The following is a 24,126-nucleotide window of genomic DNA, read 5'->3' as shown; positions in this document are numbered from 1 at the left end:
CAGGAACAGTTAAGTTGCTATATTTATATAATCTCTTATATCACCCTAAAAGTTTGAAGTTGAGAAATCACATGAGTAAGTCATATTTTAGCTCTTCCAAATAGGAAAAGTACCCCTCCTGTATGATTCCTTGAGTTAAACAGATGTCTGAACACCAATTTCAGTTTCTTAGTACTTATTAGTATAGTAATGTTTTATAAAAAACCTAGAATTCAGCACCTCCAATATTAGTATCATTCATTGTGTGAACAATTGTAGACATCTACCCACACAGCAAAGAACTCTTTTACCAGAAAACTGATGTAGATTGTACATTAAGATTATGAAGCAAGAAAACCCTATCACAGTTTGTCTTTGATGACCAGGAATCTAATTGATCGGGAATGACACAATAAAGATTCCAGTGACTGCATTAATCTTTTTAATCCTGATAAGTAAATAATTTTTTTAAAGATCAGTAATTCAAGGTGCACATCCATTCTAAAACTACTGACTTGTCCATTATTATTGCTTGCTTACTGAATAGTTGCTAATAATGTGTTACCAGTGTGAGACTATTAAGTATTATCTGTGTCTGCACATCCAATGTTGGTTTATGGTGAACAAGTAACCTGATGATGCATCCTACCTGACTGCTCCTGGTTTGCTTCCCCTGCCAGCAGAAGTGATTAAATAAACCTCAGAAAATTCTTCTATGGTCTGTTTAGCCATTCCCACTGATCTTAAGGACAAATGGGAATTGTTAAGCTTGTGTGCAAAATTAATGATTGTTTGCCATTAAACATGCCATAAATTATAATAATTTGTTAAATACATTAAAAAATATCATACCATAAAAGCAGCCAGACTTCTTGGTGGTGACTCCCACTCAAAACAGCCATTTATAAAATAGGCAGCATTTATAATGACCATGACGCAATGTTTCACACGCATAAAGTTCCTTAGAAGAAGCTTGAGGTGATAAAAGAGAACGTGTGTTAGCTTCCTTTGTGCTGTTGAATATATTCTGACTGTGTTCACATTTTATCCTAAAAGGATACACTATATAAAGTAAAAGTGCTATTATTGAAGAACAAAAAAAGGAACTGTCAATAGGTATCCACAGGTTTATCAGTAATTGCAAAATATAAAAGGCTGTACTATTCCACTGTGCAACATAATAGAAGAAATTACAATGCTGCCGTACTTACTAAGCTTCCATTCTGAATATGTAACCATGCTCCAGGCACTGAGTTTCAAAAATTTACTATATTAATCCAGATTTTTGAAACAAAATGTTATACTAGCTATATGAAAACACATACACAGTGATTCTCAGGCAATTTTACTTGTTTTTCCATTTAATATATGACAAAAAATTACAAGGACAGGAAGAACCATTTCTTTTAAAAAAATGTTTAGATATTTTCACCAGCATTTGGAAAGATATTAACTTGAATTTATTCATAAAATTCACTGGAAAGAACTTGCTAACTTGTTGCATTTTAAAGTATAATACTGTAGCTGTTTTTATTTAAAAACAGTTTATCTACCTAATATGACCACTAATTTCTAAAAATCTGGGAGGACTGTACTGAAAGTATTTTGTTATGTATATTACAAAAGGGTACTTGCTTATTTTATGATGATGTAAATATTATCTGACTGCTGATAAAAATCCTTACTAAAAGCAACTCTGTATTTTAAGTAAGAATCAGTTTATGAATCAGTTCTGGAAAAGCAGATTGATTTAGAACCTACATAGGTACCATAATTGTAATCATAAAAATATACAATACATTTAGTTATAATATTATTTTAGCCAATTCTTCAACAAAATGAACATTTTTAAAAAGTCACTGCTTGTAAGTAAATATTTCAGCTAGTAAAAGTAAACACACATCCAGGAAAAATAAATGTGTCAGTCTTTGAAGAGCCAAATAAAAATTTGTTGCCTTAATTAAGATTCCAATAAGCACCACAGCATTCGAACTAGGAGAACAAAAGACTGATAGATTCTCTAATCCACAATAATATGAGAGTTCCTGTAGGTCAAATTAGCCACAAAATGTATGGTAGACTAAGTTTACAGCCACCTGTGCAATAACCCAATACACAGGGGAAAACTGATGACTTTATTGTGGTTCTCATGACACTTTTCCAAAGCTCAGTTTTTGCTGGGGAGTGGAGCATGTCTCTCTGTGTGCATGTGTGCCTGGGTGTGTGTGTTCACGTGTCCAGATAAACTTTTGTTATAAATCACAAAGTGCTTTAGATGCTTATTCCCTCCCCCACCCCCCAAAAAACCCACCCCCACAAAACGTTGCAGTTCTAAGTCTTTACCTGTTTAGATAGTCTGTTTTCTTCTTCAATATATTTCTGTTCTTTGGGCATTATTGTTTGGATGCTGGCTTTCACCTAAACATCAGAATGTCACGATATTTAGGCACTGAAACATGTTTCGTTCAGAACCATTATCACAGCATTTCAAAATCGCAAGGCCAAGATTATAAGCTAGAAATATGAAGCCCAGAAGCTCATGCTTGTGTATATATTACAGCAGCAGCAGTGAAGTGATAAAGTGTGACTGTCTCAGGCAGTGGCAGAGGAGCATTCTGCAGCATATATCAAAGTTTAGAGAAAATGAGGAATGACAGAAAATTCTCTACAAATCAGGAACAAAAGCTTTCATGAAACCGAACTCTTTAGCAGTACAAAAAAGCCAAAGTTAAGACTTACAGCATTAAAAATCACATCCATTTCAAGATAGATGACCCCCTTTGTTGGCCCTGTCAGCTGCTTGTTTTTCAAAACGTAGGCTTTCTGTTCACCATTTTGAATCTGCAGGAAAAGGACATGACAGCCGTCTGTCTCACAGTCTCTACTGAATACACTCCCTCCATGACCTTTGACCCCCAGCTGCTGAAACTGACAGAGAACCCAAAACAACTGTGGCAATTCTGACAAGTACCTGTTCATTACCAGGACCAAGTCTGTCAGGAAAAATTAACTATCATGGGATTCAACATGGCCGTGAATTGAGTATGTTAAAAAAAAAATTTTTCCAGTATTTCTATTACAGACCTGGGTTGAGAATTGACAGCCTGTGCTGATTGTTTCCATGAGAATAAAGAAAATCAGAGCAGATGATGATGGCAATGATGATGATAATAATAACAATAATAATATCAACTTACATACAATAATGGAATAACCACTTTGCCTAGGAAGTCCGCACTCCGATCACGATCTTCATCATAAACTGACACTTCAAGAACTGAGTGGATATCTTTAATATTGCTACAAAGGGTGAGGAAGAAAGAAGTGCAAAGTCACTGAACTGGTTACCAACAAAAAGACATCACTAAGTCCCAGAAAAATAAAACAGTACATGTATTTTTGAAAGTTTAAACCTGAAAAGGTGGGCTAAAAGAAGATCAATTTAAATAGGAATACAACCCAAGCATAATACTGAACATTTGGCAATTACATACTTCCCTGCCCTTATTGTGTCTGCAGAATGTCTGCCAGCTGCACTATTTAGAGTGTCCCAGACTCTATTAGGCAAAGATGGACCGGAAGAACCAATTAGTATAAGTTGTGATCGCCTGGCTAAGCATTTCACAGATAAAATCAGTTGCATTTGGTTTGAGTTTATGTCAGATAGATGGATCTTTTGGAGTGATAGAGGTATCAGCTTGTCGTGTTACCTAGTACATTTCTGAGATGTGTAAGATCAAATTAGTAGAGAAAGTTCTCTAAAATATTACACACTGGGCTACCCAAAGCATCTAGAAAGGGAACTGGGAGTTGGATTCTGGCGGTCATCAATTCTTCTTTGAAGGAAGGAACTATTGAGCAGCTTTGAAAGAAGTCCTAGCCTGTCCACATCTTGAATAAGAGCCGGGGTGGCGCAGCAGGTAGAGTGCTGTACTGCAGGCCACTGAAGCTGACTGTAGATCTGCAGGTCAGCGGTTCAGATCTCATCACCGGCTCAAGGTTGACTCAGCCTTCCATCCTTCCGAGTTGGGTAAAATGAGGACCCGGATTGTGGGGCAATAGGCTGGCTCTGTTAAAAAGTGCTATTGCTAACATGTTGTAAGCCGCCCTGAGGAGAAGGGCGGCATAAAAATCAAATAAATAAATAAATGGTTGTGGAAGCAGCAATAGGGAACAGCTTTGCCTCCAATTGCAACCCCTTCTTTTTGTAAAGGATGTTGTTGTTGTTGTTGTTGTTATTATTATTATTATTATTATTATTATTATTATTATTATTCATTAGATTTGTATGCCGCCCCTCTCCGAAGACTCGGGGCGGCTCACAACAGTAATAAAAACAATATAGTAGTGGAACAAATCTAATATTAAAAAACATATAAAACCCTATCATTATTTTAAAAAACCAAACAGCACATTCATACCAAACATAAAACAAAGTATAAAAAAGCCTGGGGGAAAGGTGTCTCAATTCCCCCATGCCTGGTGGTATAAGTGAGTCTTGAGTAGTTTACGAAAGACAAGGAGGGTGGGGGCAGTTCTAATATCCAGGGGAGTTGGTTCCAGAGGGCCGGGGCTGCCACAGAGAAGGCTCTTCCCCTGGGGACCGCCAACCGATATTGTTTTGTTGACGGGACCCGGAGAAGGCCAACTCTGTGGGACCTTATCGGTCCCTTGGATTCGTGTGGTAGCAGGCGGTTCCGGAGGTAATCTGGTCCAATGCCAGATAATGGAATTAAAATTTCATTGAAAGAACTCGACGGCTCAAATTGTCCTTTGGAAGCAATGCCCACAACCATTCAATATTGTCTGGTTGAGCTTGAGTCTGTTAATACTCATCCAGACCCTCACAGCTTCCAGGCACCGGCATCATATAAAGGAAAATTGGAAACATATGTTTTCTGAATTTTGAGTCCTGAAAATAAAAGTTTGCAACATGGTGCATAAGAAGAAAAATAATCGTATTAGGAGAAATTACTTATAAAAATAAATGCTAGAAGTAATAAAAATAAAACTTATGGAAACATTTATAAGTATCTCTGAAGTAAAACAGAACCAATTTACCGCTGACAAACTTAATGACATTATCCAACTTTTAGATTCAATTCAATTTTCCACTAACTTTCATTCCCTCTATTCTGAACAGGCTTGTAAGAGCAGGAAATGATTTTCAGTTGTTTTAGCCTTAGAACGGGGATGTCAAACTTGTGTCGTCATGGTAGTGTCATGTGACGTATCACAATTTTTCCCCCTTTGCTAAAGGGAGCATGGGTATGGCCAGAGTATGGTGTAACTGAGCATGGGTGTGGCCTGAGTGTGGCACATCTGAGCATGGGCATGGCAAGGGTGGAGATGCATTTGGACCACGGGCGACAAGTTTAACAGTCCTGGTCTAGAGGATGGGGAGGAATGGGCGGGAAGAAAATTTCTATCAATCTCTGTTTACGAATCTCTGGATTCAATATACTGAGAAATACCCACACCCATACAATTGTTAAGCTATATATTAAAGACATAAGCATTTCAATATATATTGATTGATTGATTGATTAATTGATTGATTGATTGTTAGAGTTGAAAGGGACCATGCAGATCATCAAGTCCAACCCCCTGCCTGAGCAGGCATCTTAAAGCACCCCAGCCAAGTGGCAGTCCAATCTCCTCTTGAAAGTGTCCAGAGTTGGGGAGTTCATAACCTCCGCAGGCTGGTTGTTCAACTGGTTGATCGCTCTGACCGTCAGGAAGTTCTTCCTTACTTCTAGGTTGAATCTCTCCTTGGTCAGCTTCCAGCCGTTGTTCCTCGTCCGGCCCTCTGGTGCTCTGGAGAATAGAGTAGCCTCCTCCTCTCTGTGGCAACCCCTCATAGACCTGTATACAGCTATTATGTCCCCTCTGGCCCTCCTTTTCTCTAGGCTATCCATGCCCAGTTTCCGCAATCTCTCTTCGTAAGTCTTGTTTCAAGTCCCCTAATCATTTTGGTTGCTCTTTTCTGCACCTTCTCCAGAGTTTCAATGTCTCTTTTGAAGTGTGGTGACCAGAACTGGATGCAGTACTCCAGATGTGGTCTGACCAGGGCGTAGTAGAGTGGTATTAATACTTCCCTAGTCTTGGAGTGTATCCCCCTGTTGATGCAGCTTAGGATAGTGTTGGCTTTTATAGCCGCTGCTGCACATTGCTGGCTCATGTTTAGTTGATTATCCACCAAGACTGCAAGATCTCTTTCGCAGTCACTAATGCTAAGTGGGGTTTCTCCCAGGCTGTATGTGTGTCTAGTTTTTTTTTTTACCAAGGTGAAGGACTTTGCTCTTGTCGACGTTGAACATCATGTTGTTAGTGTGGGCCCATAGTGTTAATCTGTCTAGATCTTTCTGTATTTTGAGCCTGTCCTCTAGGGTGTTGGCTACCTCTGCCAGCTTGGTGTCATCTGCAAATTTGATTAGTTCCCCTTCTACTCCCTCGTCCAGGTCATTGATGAAAATATTGAAGAGTACAACGCCCAGGACGGAACCCTGTGGTACCCCACAGCCTACCTTCTTCCATGTGGATTTGGAACCATTGAGGACAACTCGTTGCGTGCGGTTGGACAGCCAACTGTTTATCCATCTGTATGTGTTGTAACCTACCCTGTTTTTTTCTAATTTGTGGATTAGGAGGTTGTGGTCAACTTTATCAAAAGCTTTGCTGAAACCAAGTATATGAGGTCTACTGCGTTGTGCTGATCCACTGATTTGGTTATGGTGTTGAAAAATGATATGAGGTTGGTTTGGCATGATTTTGTTTCTGACAAACCCATGCTGGCTGTTGGACATAATGTTGTTTGTTTCTAGGTAGTGGCAAAGTTGTTTTTAAATTATTTTCTCCAGTATTTTTCCAGGTATAGAAGTCAGACTGATTGGTCTGTAGTTGCCCGGGTCAGTTTTTTTTATCTTTTTTGTGGATGGGGACTATGTCAGCTCATTTCCAGTCTTCTGGAAGGTCTCCAGTGGTTCAGGATTTTTGGTAGATGAGGAGAAGTGGTTCCGCAATGATGTTTGCCAGTTCTTTTAGGACTCTGGGGTGAATTCCATCTGGCCCTGGTGATTTCTACTCGTTGAGCTCCCACAAGTAGTCCCTTATTGTGTTTTGTCTATGTTGAGTTTGGTCCCGGGGCTATTTGTTGCAGACTTGCAGGTTGGTTGGTAGGTGGTTCCATTTTGTTTGAAGACTGATGCAAAGTAGGTGTTGAGCAGCTGTGCTTTGTCTCTGTTGTCTGTGATTTCATTACTGTCTTCGTTTTTTAGTGTAGTGGCTGTTTCCTTGATTTTCTTCTTGTTGTTTATGTGCTGGAAGAAACTTTTTTTGTTGTCTTTGACTTTCGTTGCAAGGAATTTTTTGTGTTGGGCCTTTGCTGTTTTTATTTTTTGTTTGCAGGTTTTGGCTGTTTGCTGATATTCCGCTTTGGTTATGAGTCCTTCTTTCCATTTTTTGTATTTGGCTTTTTTTTCTTTTATGTTGTCTGCGAGTTCTTTGTCTAGCCAAGCTGGTTTCATTTTGGTTTTCCTGTTTTTCTTTTTCATGGGGATTATATTGTTTTGGGCATCTATGATACTGTTTTTTAGGGCCTCCCAGGCTTCCTGTGTGGTTTTACCCTTTAGAAGTTCCTTCCAGGTTTTTTTTTCAGGTTTGCTCTGAGCTTATTAAAGTCTGCTTTTCTGAAGTCTGGGACTCTAGTGGTGTTGGGTACAGCAGTTGGTGATTGTAATATGTTGAATTTGAAGTTGACATGGTCACTCTCACCCAGTGTCCCTTCTTCTTCAATTCCCTCTATCATTTCTTCCCTGTTTGTTAACATTAGGTCGAGTGTTGCAGTCCCTCTGGTTCCTGTTTCCACTTTTGGGGTTAGAAAGTTATCAGCGAGACTGGTGAGAAATCTATCAGCCTTTCCACTTGGTGCTGAGTTTGTTTTCCAGTTAATGTCAGGGTAGTTAAAGTCTCTCATTATTGTTGTGCTGTGCTTGTTGCATATTTCTGTTAGTTGGCTTGTAAAAAGGTTGTCCATTTTATCTGATTGGTTTGGTGATCTGTAGTATACTCCAATTGTAGTGTTGCACTTCTTTTCTTTTATACTAACCCATATGGTTTCTAGGGCGTTTATATATTTTAATATATTACTATATTTATGTAATACATTGTATATGTTAGATAATACACATATATTAATAAATACATTTGTCTGTCCGTGACTAACATTTTATTTAAGATATCAAGGTTGATTGCAATACAGTGTTCCCTCGATTTTCGCGGGTTTGAACTTCACGAAAAGTCTATTCCACGGTTTTTCAAAAATATTAATTAAAAAATACTTCGCGGTTTTTCCCCTATAACATGGTTTTTCCCACCTGATGATGTCATATGTCATCGCCAAACTTTAATCTGCCTTTAATAAATATTCTTTTTAATAAACTTTAATAAATAACAGGGTGAGTAATAATCTAAATGGTTGCTAAGGGAATGGAAAATTGCAATTTAGGGTTTTAAAGTGTTAAGGGAAGGCTTGTGATACTGTTCATAGCCAAAAAATAGTGTATTTACATCCGCATCTCTACTTCGTGGAAATTCGACTTTTGCAGGCAGTCTCAGAACGCATCCCCCGTGAAAATCGAGGGAAAACTGTATTTTTCGGTGTATTAAACACACCTTTTTCCTCCCCCAAATAGGCTGATAATTAGGGTGCGTCTTATACATTGAATGTAGCTTTTTTTCTCCCAGCCCTAACTAGCTGCTAACGATCTTCCCAGCTCTTACCTCGCAGGTTCTTTCATTGTTTCTCTCTGTGAGGAATGTTTTCAAACCCTAAGTCTTTGCAGGATTTGTTTCATTACTCTAACTTGCTCTGAGTAAGTTTCTTTCAGCTCTTTCACTGTTACTCTCTGCAAAGAATGTTTTCCAAGCCCTAAATCTTTGCAGGGTTTTTTTCCATTGCTCTACTTGCAATGTAAGGAAGCTTTGAGGAAGGCATCAGCTGGGGTGTGAGTTCAGATGGGGATGGCTAGCTTTCCACCAGGTTCTTTTCTTTTAAAGAGAGAGAGACAGAGAAAAGGGGGTGGGTGAATAACAAGTTTCTCTAGAGAAAGAAATGTGCTATCTCCCATCAATTGCAATGTAAAGAGAGAAAAAAAGAAAAAAAAGAAAAAAAGAAGAAAAGAATTACACTGCAATTGATGGGAGATACACATTTCTTTCTTTAGAGAAGCTGGTTATTTGACCGCCCCCTTTTTTCTCTCTCTCTCTCTTTAAAAGAAAAGAACCTGGTGGAAAGCTAGCCACCCCCATCTGAACTCACACTACAGCTGATCCCAGGTGCATAATCTTCATCAGATTTTCCTCAGCTGGGCTTCATGGCTGCTATGTCTTCAGAGCCTGGAGCTGTCATGCAGTTGCAGAGCAATGCCAGCTCTAAGTCCAACTAGAGCAGAAGGGGGGGGTGAATCTGAACCGTGGGGTGGGTGGGTATGGGGAGGGGAAGAACCAGGAGGAGAGTTGAGTCTGGCATGACTGATGGAGGAATTCTGGGAGTTGAAGTCCACAAGCCTTAAAGCTGCAAGTTGGAAGACCCCCAAGTTAGAGGTTAGGAGTGCAAGGGTCTTCAAACCTGGCAAGTTTAAGGCTTGTGGATTTCAACTCTCATTTTTGAGCTAGCATGACTGGTGGAGGAATTCTGGGAGTTGCAGTCCACAAGTCTTAAAGCTGTCAAGTTTGAAGACACCTGAGTTAGAGGTTAGGAGTGCAAGGGTCTTCAAACCGGGCAAGTCTAAGGCTTGTGGACTTCAACTCCCATTTCTGACCTAGCATGACTGGTGGAGGAATTCTGGGAGTTGAAGTCCACGAGTCTTGAAGCTGTCAAGTTTGTAGTTTGTAAAAAGTGTACATGGTTTTAAAAAGTATACATGGTGGCAAAAAGTATTCTGCTACACTGGTATTTTATTAAACAATATAATATTACACCATTTGATTCAGAATGCTTTTTTCCTTGTTTTCCTCCTCTAAAATCTAGGTGCGTCTTATACATCGGTGCGTCTTATACACTGAAAAATACGGTAATTAAAATCTAAAGTATATTAGAGTAATACTAAAATAATGCTCAATCTAAAACTGAGAGAAAGGAGAACAAACCACAAATTAGTGGTGAAGGCTTGCATGAAAAGTAAAATACTAGATGTCATGGCAGACACTTCACAAATGTTAAGGTAGAACATTTCAGTGTGCAGGCGTCTAACAGAAAAGGTGTAAAATGTCACTCCTGCTTCATACATAGTGATCTCCCTTAATCTTAACAATATGAAGTTTGAACTGGTTCCACAGTCTACACAAGTAAAATTTGAACTGGGTTTATTAGCTAATAGGCAACCAATTCAATTGCTTTCACAACATGTAGCATGAACATGGCAAAGTTTTCTGCTTAGCAACTTGTTCTCAGCATTTTCCACCAAATTAGATTTTTTGGAATAAATGCAAGGGCAGTCGCACAATGACTGCATCATGTAATCCAAATGTAAGGGTTACTAAATGTGAACGATTGTAACTAGGTTGCCAATACCTAGGTGGCTAAGCTTTATGAGACAGAACATAACCAGCTAAACCTATTTTATTTTATTGAAAAGTTATATGAACAGAATTTTGCAAGCCTAAGTGCACATGTCTGATCATAAGGAGATATTCACTGTGGCACTTCTAATCATGTTCAGACTATCTCTCAACGTGACTGATTAAAGGTATGACTAGTGCTATCCATCCATTAACAGACTGAAATGAAGCCATGATTGTTACAGAGCAGTGTTGGGCTCCTACGGGTACGATCAGATACGCAGTACCGGTAGCAAAATTTTGATTTTTTCTTTTCTTTTTTCCCTTTCTGGGCTCTGGGTATGATTTTCCTATCACAGTAAATGAGGTTGAATGTGTATAATTTTAGAAGAACTCTCTCTCTCTCTCTCTCTCTCTCTCTCTCTCTCTCTCTCTCTCTCTCTGTGTGTGTGTGTGTGTGTGTACATACACTTTATACTGTATAGTAAATAATCAGGGGTAGGCTACTGCCCAGACGGGGGGGAACACAGTGGGGTGACGAAAATGGAGCTCCACCCCAGAACATCCAATTTGCACTGAAAGATGTTGAAACAAAATACATAAGCCACGCCCACAGTAAAAATTTTGGTAGCCCATCACTGTTACAGAGGCTCCGAAGTTGCAAGTACTCTGCCCTCATTTTTCCAAAAAAGTTTGGTATGAATGTTGGACATGTAGGACTAGAAAGAAGATCATATAATGTTCTTCTACTAACCTTTAGGGTTTTTTGGCTTCAACAAGAACAACAACAAAATCCAAAATATTCAGTGGATTATTAAACAGCACAGAACATGAAACATCTGTTTTTTTATTGTAATACAATTAGGAGAAATTACACTAATAATATGATCTTTCACTCTTCAAATTAAAAAACAATCAAATATTTCCATTGGTAAACTTGTAAGGTCTGCTCCAAAGCTCCATAAACTAAAAAAAAAAACAGTGCTCAGCATAAAAGAAGTTATCTACCAAACTATTTCTAATGCATCAGATTGTTATATTACAAAGCCTTTTTACATTCTTTCCTATAGCTAACTCACTTTTATTAAATGAAGCATCACAATAACTGGTTAGGAAGTACTGTGCTATGAATGTCCAATTCAGCAAATTATTCAGCCTAATATTTTGACATCTCTGATTTATGTCTAAGCTTTGGCTGTCCTTTATAACAGGAATGGACATGTCTTAGGTGTTAAACTTTCTTAGCCTCCTGACCTTTAAAGGGGCTGCAGAAGAGTGCTTAGTGGTATCACTTGAAAGGTATTTGGGGGAGATGGTTTACAGTTGAATTAGGAAAAGCTTTGGTTTCCTAAATTGCTTAGGAAAGTTTAGCCAAGCAACTTCTGATAAATTCCTCTAAGTCATGCACCAAATTTCAGAGGACGTTGGGGTATTGGGGGTGCACAAATTGTTAAAGTGCTGAACGTGATCAATCCTTCTGCTATACTAATCCCAAATCTATTCCTAACAAAAAAAAAGCAATATAAAGAAACATAGCACTTTTTTAGTTTGTTTATTATAGCTTGTTTCCTGCTCAGTTCCAAATGGCCTTGAGCTACTTACGTCAAGTAACAAAAACATTAAAATAGAATAACAATAATCAAAGCAATACTATCCCATAATAATATCACCCAGTGAGGGCATGTCAATCCTCACTGTTCCCAAAGGCTTTCTGGGACAGTGATACCTTTGAAGCTCCTTGGAAGCCCCCAAGTTTCCAATGAATGAGATCCCTTTTTCAGAATATTAGCAACAACACACTTGGTTACATTTGCCAGATAAAGTTTTAAAATGTTTTGGAACTATCATATGAAATTCACAGCCTTACTGAAGACAAAAAAAATTCACAGCCTTACTGAAGACAAAAAAAATTGCTTCTAGGTATAGTGATACCTCGTCTTACGAACTTAATTGGTTCCGGGATGAGGTTTGTAAGGTGAAAAGTTTGTAAGATGAAACAATGTTTCCCATAGGAATCAATGGAAAAGCGATTAATGCGTCCAAGCCCAAAACTCACCCCTTTTGCCAGCTGAAGCGCCCGTTTTTGCGCTGCTGGGATTCCCCTGAGGCTCCCCTCCATGGGAAACCCTACCTCCAGACTTCTGTGTTTTTGTGATGCTGCAGGGGAATCCCAGCAGGGGAATCCCAGCAGTGCAAAAACGGGTGCTTCGCTGGCAATGGAAGTCCGCAGGTGGGGTTTCCCAGCAAGGGGAGCCTCAGCGAAATTGCAGCATCGCAAAAACACGGAAGTCCTCGAAACCCCACCTCCGGACTTCCGTGTTTTTGTGATGCTGCAATTTCGCTGAGGCTCCTCTCGCTGGGAAACCCCACCTCCGGACTTCCGTTGCCAGTGAAGTGCCCGTTTTTGCGCTGCTGGGATTCCCCTGCAGCATCGCAAAACCATGGAAGTCCAGAGGTGGTGTTTCCCATGGAGGGGAGCCCCAGGGGAATCCCAGCAGCACAAAAATGGGCACTTCACTGGCAATAGAAGTCCGGAGGCGGGGCATCCCAGTGGCGACAGCTTGGGTTTGTAAGGTGAAAACAGTTTGGAAGAAGAGGGAATAAAATCTTAAACCCCGGGTTTGTATCTCGAAAGTTTGTATGACGAGGGGTTTGTAAGACAAGTTATCACTGTATTTCATTATCTTATGTGTATATTCAAAAGACATTTGCTGGACTTAAGAAATTAGAACAATTTAGTTCTGATAATTTTGAAAACTACAATCAAACTTGAAAATGAAATTTTAAGTGTGGTAAGACTTACAAAGTGAAGATTTTGTTCCACTCAGGATTAAGGTTCTTATATATTGTGTGGGTCAACAATCTATCGTTGTTCAATTCAACTACACAAAATGGATCACTTTTACCTGCAAAAATATAATTTCAGAGATATTCACAAATTTGAAACTTAAAATCATCTTGGCATTCTACGTAATTAACAATTCAGACCCAGACAGCAATTTTCATGCCTTACCACTATTTTGCCTTCCAATTTTAAGGACGATACAGCCCTGATACTTAACGCATTTTATTATATATGAACATGCTGAATATATAACAACACGATATGACATGATGTCTAAAACTTAAAAGGCTACAAACTAATTGATTTACAAGCAAGATTCGGCATAATGGCTCTTCCACATATTACATAGTTCAGATTTTAACAATTAGGCACTAACATTTAGTTAATTTAATTTAAGGAGGATGTACTAGGAAACAGATAACAATCTACCATTTAATTTTTAAAATTTCTTAAAGATTATTCTATGTCATAATTGTTATCTAGCATTTGCCTACATTTGTAGCACTATTTAGAGCAGTGGTTCTCAACCTTTCTAATGTCGTGACCCCTTAATAGCTCCTCATCTTGTGGTGACCCCCAATCATAAGCCTAGCACCAATTCTCCCAACAGAGCTTTAAGCTCATTGGCAGGAAGGTCAGAGGGACACCCCCACTGTAAACGCCTGATTGGTCAGATTGTAAAAATATGCTCCAAAGCGCCAGAATAGTAGCTATAGTTCCTAACACCATGGGAAATTTGTCTTTTCTCATGATCCTAGGCGACCTCTGCGAAACGGTCATTCGACCCCCAAAGGGGTCCCGACCCACAGGTTGAGAACCACTGATTTAGAGTAAAATATACAGTATTGCCAAATGAAATATTTTAGATAAAATCTTACTGAAATCTTTCAAATAATCTATGTCCTGATAGGGCTATTTTATTAGATGAAAATTGCAACAAAAGCAACAAAAGCACAAGAGAAATGGAACAGCAAATGTTTCCCACTAAACTCCATTATTAGAATGATATCGCCAAGATACTGTAGATCCTAATATGAAGTATAACACACTGGGCAACTATTTCTCCTAAAAATATTCTGTAATGAAATATCACAAAATGAGGGCGTCAAAGAAGCCCCAATAAATTGTAATTTGTACTGTTTCATACTTTAGACAATCATTATGTAGATAAAGCTATTAATAAATTAATATTTTTTCATACTGCAGCACTGATTTAGATTCCATCACAGGTTAATGTACATGATATTAACTTTAATAACATGGTATAATTGCTTTAAGTATGTTGAATTGCATAATGTATATTTTTTCAGGGGTGGTGGTATTCCTCCTGGAAAAGGTGTATGAATATTTATTGGCAAGATTTCATAAGTGACTTTCTACTGCATGTTTCCTAGGTCTGAAAGCCATTGACTGGCCCAAAACCACTCAGCTGACTTTGGCTTAAGACGGTATTAGAACTTACAGTCTCGTGGCTTCTAACATTTACACCAAACTGGTTCTCAAAACATAATTTCTTTACATAATTTTGTATGAAGCATAAATCAGTAATCTTTCCCCATTTACACTTGTGAGATAAATCTGTGTGTTGATTTAATCATACAAGGCATAATTTTTTTTCTTGCCTTTATCATAGATTTCTTTTTTTACTATTATTTTTAACTGTACTTTGAATTAATTCATTAATTCTTATATTGAGAATTTAGCTCTTTACCTTTTGGATAAAAATTATTTTAAAAAAAAACAAAAATATTTCAAACAAATATTCAACACATCATAAATATAATTTTAAATTATTAATCTATAATTAAAACAAAATCAATACAGCTCGGTTCATTACTTCATTTTTAAAATAAAGCAACATTACATTTTTGAGGTAGCATTGGATTTGTATGTTTAATGATATTACATTTAATTTGAACTAAAAACTATTTGGACTACAGTGAACCCTCGAGTTTCGCGTGTTCAAGTATCGCGAAAGGGCTATTTCGCGAGTTTTCAACCAGGAAGTAAACTCCACCATCTGCGCATGCGTGCCCTTCCACGCATGCATAGATGGTGGAGTTTCCCCGCCAGGCAGAGGCTTCCCTGGGTCTTCCCCCTCTTGCCCCCGTAAGACCCCAGCGGCGGCGCGAGCAACGGCGTGGGCGGGCGGGCGGCACGCGCTTGGGGACATCCCAGCTCCGCTCCCCAGCTGGGGAAAGCGCGCGCGTTTGGGGACTCCCTAGATCCGCTCCCCAGCTGGGGAGCGGATCTAGGGAGTCCCCAAACGCGCGCGCTTTCCCCAGCAACGCGCGCGCGTTTGGGGACTCCCTAGATCCGCTCCCCAGCTGGGGAGCGGATCTAGGGAGTCCCCAAACGCGCGCGCTTTCCCCAGCAACGCGCGCGCTTTCCCCAGCAACGCGCGCGCGGTGGGGACTCCCTAGATCCGCTCCCCAGCTGGGGAGCGGATCTAGGGAGTCCCCAAACGCGCGCGCTTTCCCCAGCAACGCGCGCGGGGTGGGGACTCCCTAGATCCGCTCCCCAGCTGGGGAGCGGATCTAGGGAGTCCCCAAACGCGCGCGCTTTCCCCAGCAACGCGCGCACGGTGGGGACTCCCTAGATCCGCTCCCCAGCTGGGGAGCGGATCTAGGGAGTCCCCAAACGCGCGCGCTTTCCCCAGCAACGCGCGCGCTTTCCCCAGCAACGCGCGCGCGGTGGGGACTCCCTAGATTTGCTCCCCAGCTGGGGAGCGGATCTAGGGAGTCCCCAAACGCGCGCGCTTTCCCCAGCAACGCGCGCGCTTTCCCCAGCAACGCGCGCGCGGTGGGGACTCCCTAGATCCGCTCCCCAGCTGGGGAGCGGATCTAGGGAGTCCCCAAACGCGCGCGCTTTCCCCAGCAACGCGCGCGCTTTCCCCAGCAACGCGCGCGCGGTGGGGACTCCCTAGATCCGCTCCCCAGCTGGGGAGCGGATCTAGGGAGTCCCCAAACGCGCGCGCACCCCAGGCGCGAGCAACGGGGTGGGCGGGCGAAGGGCGGGCGGCAGTGGAAGCAAAAACACCATCTGCGCACGCGCAGATGGTGTTTTTACTTCCGCACCGCTACTTCGCTAAAAATCGATCATCGCGTGGGGTCCTGGAACGGAACCCTTGCGATGATCGAGGGTTCACTGTATCTATGAATAGAAAAGTAAAGTATAAACTTGAATAAATGCAAAGGCCACATTCTGCCACTGAACTATCTAAAGTTTCTGGTTTGCAAGGTTTTCCAATACACCATATGGTTCCTTTTCCCATCAGCCTACAGCAAATTGGCTATTAAATTTCTAGACTCCTGAATTATTTTTAAGCAACAAGATGCAATTCAGCCAATTTACTCCTTTTTCAAAGTTTACACACCATATAACATCAACTAGAATTACTGCAAATCTGTTATTTCCAGAGGTGGCAGTCAGCTATCATCATTTTCCATATCTTTTAAAGAAAACCCATCTAGATATTTAACTAATTTCAACTGGATATTCCTCAGACTGATATTCAAAATTTTAGTTTCTTAATCTAAACAACTGCTCTTTTGCATAATCAACTTTTGGAAACTAATACTATATGATCAGACCTTAAGATAACAAGCAAATGCATATAATTTAAATAAATGACTAAATTCAGTAAGATTTTTTAAAAATCACTTGACTGTAGGTGTGCTAAAGGGAAAACACTAGTTTTCTTGTCAATGCTGTCACAGTGGGCTTACATTAGCAACCCTCAGAATCCAAAATATAGGGAAATCAATTCAGCTTCCAAATATTACTGTTACTATGGTATAATTGAGAGATATGAGGGTCGCCCAGAAAGCAATGCACCACATTTTTTTTCTCAGCCTACAGTAATGGTATGAATGTGAAACTTCAGATACACATTACAGTACTTGAATTGTCAGGAGTGCATGTGTAAATTTTGTGTTTCTCCAGACAGATAGTGTAGCTGCAGGAGTATTTCAAAATGGCTTCTGTAAGTGATATACGTTACAAGCAGCGTGTCGTCATTGAATTTCTCACTGTGGAGAAAGAAACTGTTGGGAACATTCACAAACATTTGTGTGCAGTTTATGGAGAATCTGCAGTCAACAGAAGTACGATTAGTCACAGAAGACATTTTGAGAATGACAAAGAGGTGATTCAACAAGGAACAAGGAATGGTACTTGCGTCCTTGCGCTTCGCTGGAGGAAGACCATAGAACAGGATGGAGATTACGTGGAAAAATAGGGAATGCAGAAGAAACATAATTCTTTCTTGTGGGTAAATTTCATTGTGTTCAATAAATAATTGTTGAAGAAAAAAATGTGGTACATTACTTTCTGGGTGACCCTCGTATGTGGCAGATAAAATAAAAAGGCATGACTACAACACAAAGAATATCTGTTTTCCTAGTTATTTTCATGAGAATAATTTCACATCTCATTTATGTTTTGGAAACAAGGGGAAATCATAATCCCAACAAATTTATCCATACAACATGATTCACTGCATGAAATTAAGTTGCTTCAAACAAATCTTGGTTATTCTGCAACGTATTTGATTAGGCTATACTGTAGTTTGAAACAACCTCCCTGCTCCATGATTAAGCATGCTGTACAAATAAGTTTTTCATAAATGGTAAGATCTGGCCCACTGTTCACATTCCTTTTATAGAGATCTCAGACAAAGCCTTTTCCTTCATATATTTGAACAGATTTTGAAAATATTTTTAGTTTGTGTTCTGTCTGGGTCACTCCAGAAGCCAATACCAACCCAAAAAGAGAAGCCAGACACACTGGTAAAAGGCAAAGGCAGTTTTATAAAATTCAAGAAAAACACAGGTAACAGAAAATGTCCTTACAAACAGGAAAATGCTGTATCTTCAGATATATCCACGAAGGCAAAAGTCCATGCAGCAATACAGAATTCTTGCTGCCAAGCCGAGGCTGTAGATAGCAGACCTACACCTCCCACGGGTCTTCCAAAGCTGCTGAGCCACAAGCCAGGAACAGAGACGCCGAGAAACAACACAGGATAACGCAACTCCAAACTGATAACACTCCACATGGCTTCAAGGGCTTGCCTGCCTTTTAAACCCTGCTAAGGAGGACCACACCCAAACCCAGCTGTTCCTAATTCATTGCTGATAATACTTCAATTGCTCCTTTCTTTGATCTGACCGTCTCTGTCGCATGTCAATGAGGGCTTGAGCTTCATCACCTAATGACTCCAAACTACTGGCTGGGGAGAGCCCCCCCCCCCGGGGCTCTCATGCTGTTCTCCTTCATCCCATTCCTGATTTTCCTCTCCCCCGTCTTGACTGTTCAGCCCCCTCCTCTTCGCTGTCATCCTCCTCCAGGCATGGAGCCAGCAGAGACACAGCTGGTCCCTGAGCAGCCTCAGGCTGAACCACAACAGTTTGTATGGATTTTTATGACTTATGCCCCTTTTTCACACTTACATCTTTCGCAGCAGCCCCACGATCGCGTGATCAAAACCTGGCCACAGTTTCATATTTATGACTGTTGCTGTGTCTTGAGGTCATGTGACTTTTGAGACCATCTAACAAGCAAAGACAATGGGGGAGAGGAGCGGAGAAGCCAAGTCTGCTTAACAACCGGGTTTCTAACCAATCCACGCCCAGGCATGAAAATGTGCCGCTCAGACACTATACTTTTCCGCCCACAGCAAAACAAAATTAGAGGTAACATTGGTGGTATTATACAACTGGCACACACCCTAATTTCCCCACTGTCTTCCTTTCCTTACCTCCTTCTAGTGTCAGCACTGGTGGCCTTAGCTTTTCCCTATTTTCCCCTAAAAGCATTTTTTCCCATTGTTTTCAATACCAACAGATGATTGGAAGCTAGCTGATCAAGGCATGTAACAATTCGTACATAGATATTCCTATTCTAAACATATTTTCTAGGAACTGTTTGTACTATATAGATATTCCCAGATAAAATTTATCATTTTAGTTATGTTAGAAAATGAAAAATATAAGCTTGGGATAGAGGGTTTCAAAATACACTTTGATATGTAGCACTATTTCTGTGGAAATCTTTCATAAGGATAAAAAAAATGTATTGATATAAATGGTTGTAAAAAATGCATAAAATCAAGGAAGCTCAAAGGTGAAAAACTGATTAAGCTGATTTACCCAAAGATTCCCAGAAATGTTCCTGTCCTTCTAGAAAAAAAAAATTATCTAATGAGAAATAGTGACCTAAGCTCTAAATTTAAGGATCATTTGTGAAAGAGTCAGATGAATACAATATGTAGAGATCCATATGTAAATGCAGACAATGTTTCTAACAAAGCATGAAAAGTTGTATGAATAGTTGTATGAATCCAGATGACAAAATTAGATCGGACAAAAAAAAGTTATTGATACTGACATTAAATCAGAGTTAATGATTTTTTTTGTGATTATATATGATATACTAATCAAATCGCTTTTTATTGTACTAAAAATAGAAGATCTTTTGTAGTGCATGTTTTGTGATGGAGGAGGGGAAAAAAAGTTGTATGAATAGTATAATTTTAAACTGAGCCCAGAGATACTTAATGAGCAAAAGCAGCTGGGAAAGCATTATTTTAATACAATCATACTATTTGGTCCTTGAGAGCAACATATTTTTCCAAAAGTTTCATGTTATTATGAGGCAGCAGCATTAGGGGGTCCAGGAGGAAAGCATTTTGAAATTCCCTGATATTTCCCTGAAATTTCCCTGTAACTTGTGATCTAGTTAAGGCATGGTCATAGATGACATCATACCAAATAGCTAAGCTGTAGAGAAATATCAGTAGCTGAGGAGGCAAGTTGTTGCCACAGTTATGCTCATTTTTGCTTGACTCTGCCAGACAGCACGATCTGGGGTTTTTTTAACATGTTTTTCCCCTGAATTTTAAACATTTTAATAGTTTGGGGGTTTTCCCCTTATTTATTCTGTTTTTTTCATGAATTCCCTGATATTTCCCAAACCGTTGATTTCCCTGATAATTCCCTGATTTCCCTGTTTTCCAGGTTTGCTAGACACCCTGATCATATAGAACATTTTGCAGAATCTACACATTATCCAGTATCATGAGATGTTTGGACAGAAAAATAATTACAGAAAAAAGCATTTGGTGATATTTGAAGACAGTAGATCCAGATCAGGAATCATTGCAATACTAAAACAAAGAGATATGGAATAATGTTCTTAAGAATTTTGGTAGTGAAGACAAACATCTCATGATACTGGATAATGTTGGAGTTTATTGAGTTTACATTGCCAGAGTAATAAAAGATTTTTCCCACAACCTGTTAGTTGTGGATAGCAAGAAAGCGAAAAATGACCAAGGTTAAGCAATAGAACAAGAGAAGAGATGGTATAAGATTATCAGGATATCAGTGAGTTTTCGCATGCATAAAAAGGATTCTTCTTTTTTTCAATATTAAAATGGAAAGAGCAACAGAAGATTTACAGATTGAATATAAAAAAACAAAGAAGAAAGCTCTGCACTTGCTATACAAAACAGATGGGAAGTGCACAAGAGAAAAAGCCTTTAAAGGAAAGAGCAGTTGGTTTTGAATATGTTGAGCTTCAAAGAAAGAAAAAAAGTCCACAGGAGAATATCCCGTAAGCGGTTTTGAAGCAGGGAGGTAGAATCAAATGTCATCAGAGAAAATGAGTAAATCAGTCAAGTTTTGCATGAGCTCATAATTCCATGTGTTCATACCTATTTGCATGTGCTCATAATTCAATAATTGCACATATTTTCTAAAAATGCATATTTGCATTTAGTTACTTCATTTACTTATGTGTTGTGCACATTTTTGAGTAAAGAATTGCATTAAAAATTCTGTCAGATCCCAAATTACCAACATTTATTTTTTTTGTACTTTGGATGCTGCCTACTCAGACAAATATAGGAACTGCTGCTGTTTTTGTGCCAGAAACACCAAGGTGCTTCCAGATTGAAAGGATTAGCTGATGACATCACCATTGCCTAAGTGATGCCTGGTTGGCGGCTCCTTTCACGTCTCCATTAATGTGGCATTGAAGTGATACCTATTTATCTAGTTGTGTTTGCATGTTTTTGAGCTGGGGCTGCTATCCTCAACCCAGTATTCTGCTCAGGTGAGCCACCACGCTCCTAAATATAGAAGCTTAGAATATATAAAACTAAGAACATAGCTAAAACTTCTATAGAAGCAACTTGCAATAAAGAAAGATCAGCCTCATCAATTACTCCAAAGTGATCCTTAAGGCCATTGTATCAATCACATCATTATATTGCTATTGGATAGATGGTGACCTTTTGGGTTTTGACTGGATGGCAAAGAAAGTGGGAAGATGTAAAGCTGTTCTTATTCAAACTGAATTTAAAGGATTATTAGAGGTTTGGGAATGTTGCAGAAGTGACATAAGAAAGCAGATGAGAAGGTCTGGAGACAAAAACCCAAGCAGCCATGACAAACATCTAAAGAATCTTCCCAGATCCCCAGTGAGTTGCAATAAAGCCTTGAGATACAGGATGTAAGATCTATTTATTTTGTAAATCACAACAGAGTCTAAGCAATTTGCTAGAAGAAAATAGAAGGGAGGGGACTATACTATTCCTCCCTTACTCCCAATGCATATGACCATAATATTCTCATTCTCTAGGGAAGGGGTAGGCAAAGTTGGCTACGCAATAGACTTGTGGACTTGAACTCCCAGAATTCCTGACCCAATCATGTTAGCTCAGGAATTCTGGGAGTTGAAGTCCACGTCATAGACGAACCAACTTTACCTACCCCTGCTCTAGGGAATTATGGAAAACAGGACTTACATGATGTTGAGATGAAGCATGCATACAATTTTTCTATAAGGGTATCCAGAATGTTTTATTTGGAACTATACTTAAAACTGGAGATAGTGATTAAGAAAATAAAGTGGGGTGTAAGGGCTGGTAGCATCACAGTAACAAGACTATTTTAAATATATATATCTCTAAAGGAGCTTTTTTTTAAATGTGATTTAAAAATGTTCCCACTCCAATTCAGTTTGATTTGTTCAAATCATGTTCTACAGCAACAAGATGAAATGGATCACTTCTGGATTGGTCCAGCACAGGATAGACAATTTCAAGGTTACAGAAGCTGTTGTTAAAAGTGGACTGTATATTTCTACACAGAATGCCCCAAAGATCTCTCTACGATGCAAGTATGGCCAAATTTAAAACAAAGAATTCACTATTATATTATTCCACTGAAGAGTCACAATCATCTACAACAGGGGGGGTCAAACTTGATTTCATTCAGGACTGCATCGGGGTTGTATTTGACCTTAGGAGGCTGGGGTGGGCATTGCTAGGGTGAGCAAGGCTAGTTCAATGTCACTCGTGTTGGAGGTGCCTGTGGTGGCCCAAGCGCTCTGCCAAAGGAAACGGGCTCCCAAGCTCCATTTTCAGCCTCCTGCAACCCTCTGAGTTCCATTTTCGCTGGCAGAGGCACCATAGGCTGATCCTTCGCTATTTCCAGGATTCTAAGATTCCAGGGATCTAAGCACCCTGCGGGCTGGATTTGGTCCACGGGCTTTGAGTTTGACACCCCTGACCTAGAAGAAGACCAAGAGTAGGTCTCTCTTAAAAACTTGACAAAAAAGGCAGCTGAAATCAATTATTTCGTTATGATTTATTTTAATTACTTTCATGCCAAATTCCAGACAGCTGGATTACACAAATAATCAGATCTGCACTGGATTCAAATAAAGGTTTTGAATTTTGTTGCAATAATAGGTATATTTTTCATAGAACTATCTGAATGTTTTCAAGGCCATCAGGCTGGCTGACTTACTCTGCTGACAACCTGCCTACAAGCTTTTACAGGCTTCCTCCAGCACTTTACATGAAACATTCTGCTCCTCTAACTTGGCTAAACATGATGTTTTCTATTAACTAAATTTGGGATGTGACTGAAGATTGTCTGAGATGCATTATGCAACTGCAAACTTTAGGAGTATAGCATGATGAATAAGAGTATTATTGCTAAATGTTAGCAAACCCCCCACACACTATTTTCTAGAAATTTTACTTGCATTGAGAATGGATATATCTTTCAAGCTGTATTTCTTTTTCCCTAATGCCAATAATAGTTTTAATTTTTTAAAAATCATATACAATTAAGACCATGGGGAGAAAACAAATACATGGTTTACTGCAAAATAAAACTTTCAAAGCAATCAGTGTTAAAATTCATTCAGGGTATATCTCATCTGCATCTTTCTGTGAGAAATCAGACACCTAAGATGGTTTAGATAAATGGCTCAATTAATTGTACAGAAGTAACCCTCTTTGAGCTGAACCAGAGCTGTGAGCTCTTTATTAAAAGCACTATTCTGTAGTCCATAACCTCGTTCCTTGACTCCTCTCTAGTTTCCAATTTAAACAAGTCCCTGTGCGGCATGTTCTAAAGGGCTTTGTCTCCCTGTCATTGTTAAGAGAGCTGAGGCATCCTGGAAGTGTGAAATCAGACCTCATGAGCTGAACGGTTCCCCAGGGAACACTGGACTGCGCAGAAGGTCAAAATCATGGGCTGGACCATCTGAAAGCACCCTGATCACCCGTCTGTGACATAGCAAGCAGGGAAAGTGTGTGTGTGGGGAGACTATAATTGAGCACATCTTAATTAAAACTCAGAGATAGCAAAAATAAACTGTTTCCTAGGCAGCCTGTCAAATGCAGGTTCCACTAATGAGTTCCAGTGTTTTAATTTCTTAAC

General features: G+C 39.6%; 1 protein-coding gene across 1 annotated transcript in view; it reads right to left on the bottom strand.

Annotated features, from left to right (window-relative positions):
- The window catches only part of MCTP1 (multiple C2 and transmembrane domain containing 1), a 166,562-nt gene that overhangs the window by 76,399 nt on the left and 66,037 nt on the right, over positions 1–24,126 (bottom strand). The window contains 5 exon segments of the mRNA XM_070743023.1: positions 832–951; positions 2,323–2,397; positions 2,719–2,820; positions 3,177–3,279; positions 13,343–13,445. Of these exon segments, the coding sequence (XP_070599124.1) occupies positions 832–951; positions 2,323–2,397; positions 2,719–2,820; positions 3,177–3,279; positions 13,343–13,445 (503 nt within the window).

Source organism: Erythrolamprus reginae, chromosome 2 (assembly GCF_031021105.1).
Source record: "Erythrolamprus reginae isolate rEryReg1 chromosome 2, rEryReg1.hap1, whole genome shotgun sequence".
In the NCBI taxonomy this organism is placed as follows: domain Eukaryota; kingdom Metazoa; phylum Chordata; class Lepidosauria; order Squamata; family Dipsadidae; genus Erythrolamprus; species Erythrolamprus reginae.
This window is presented reverse-complemented; position numbering and strand designations above follow the sequence as displayed.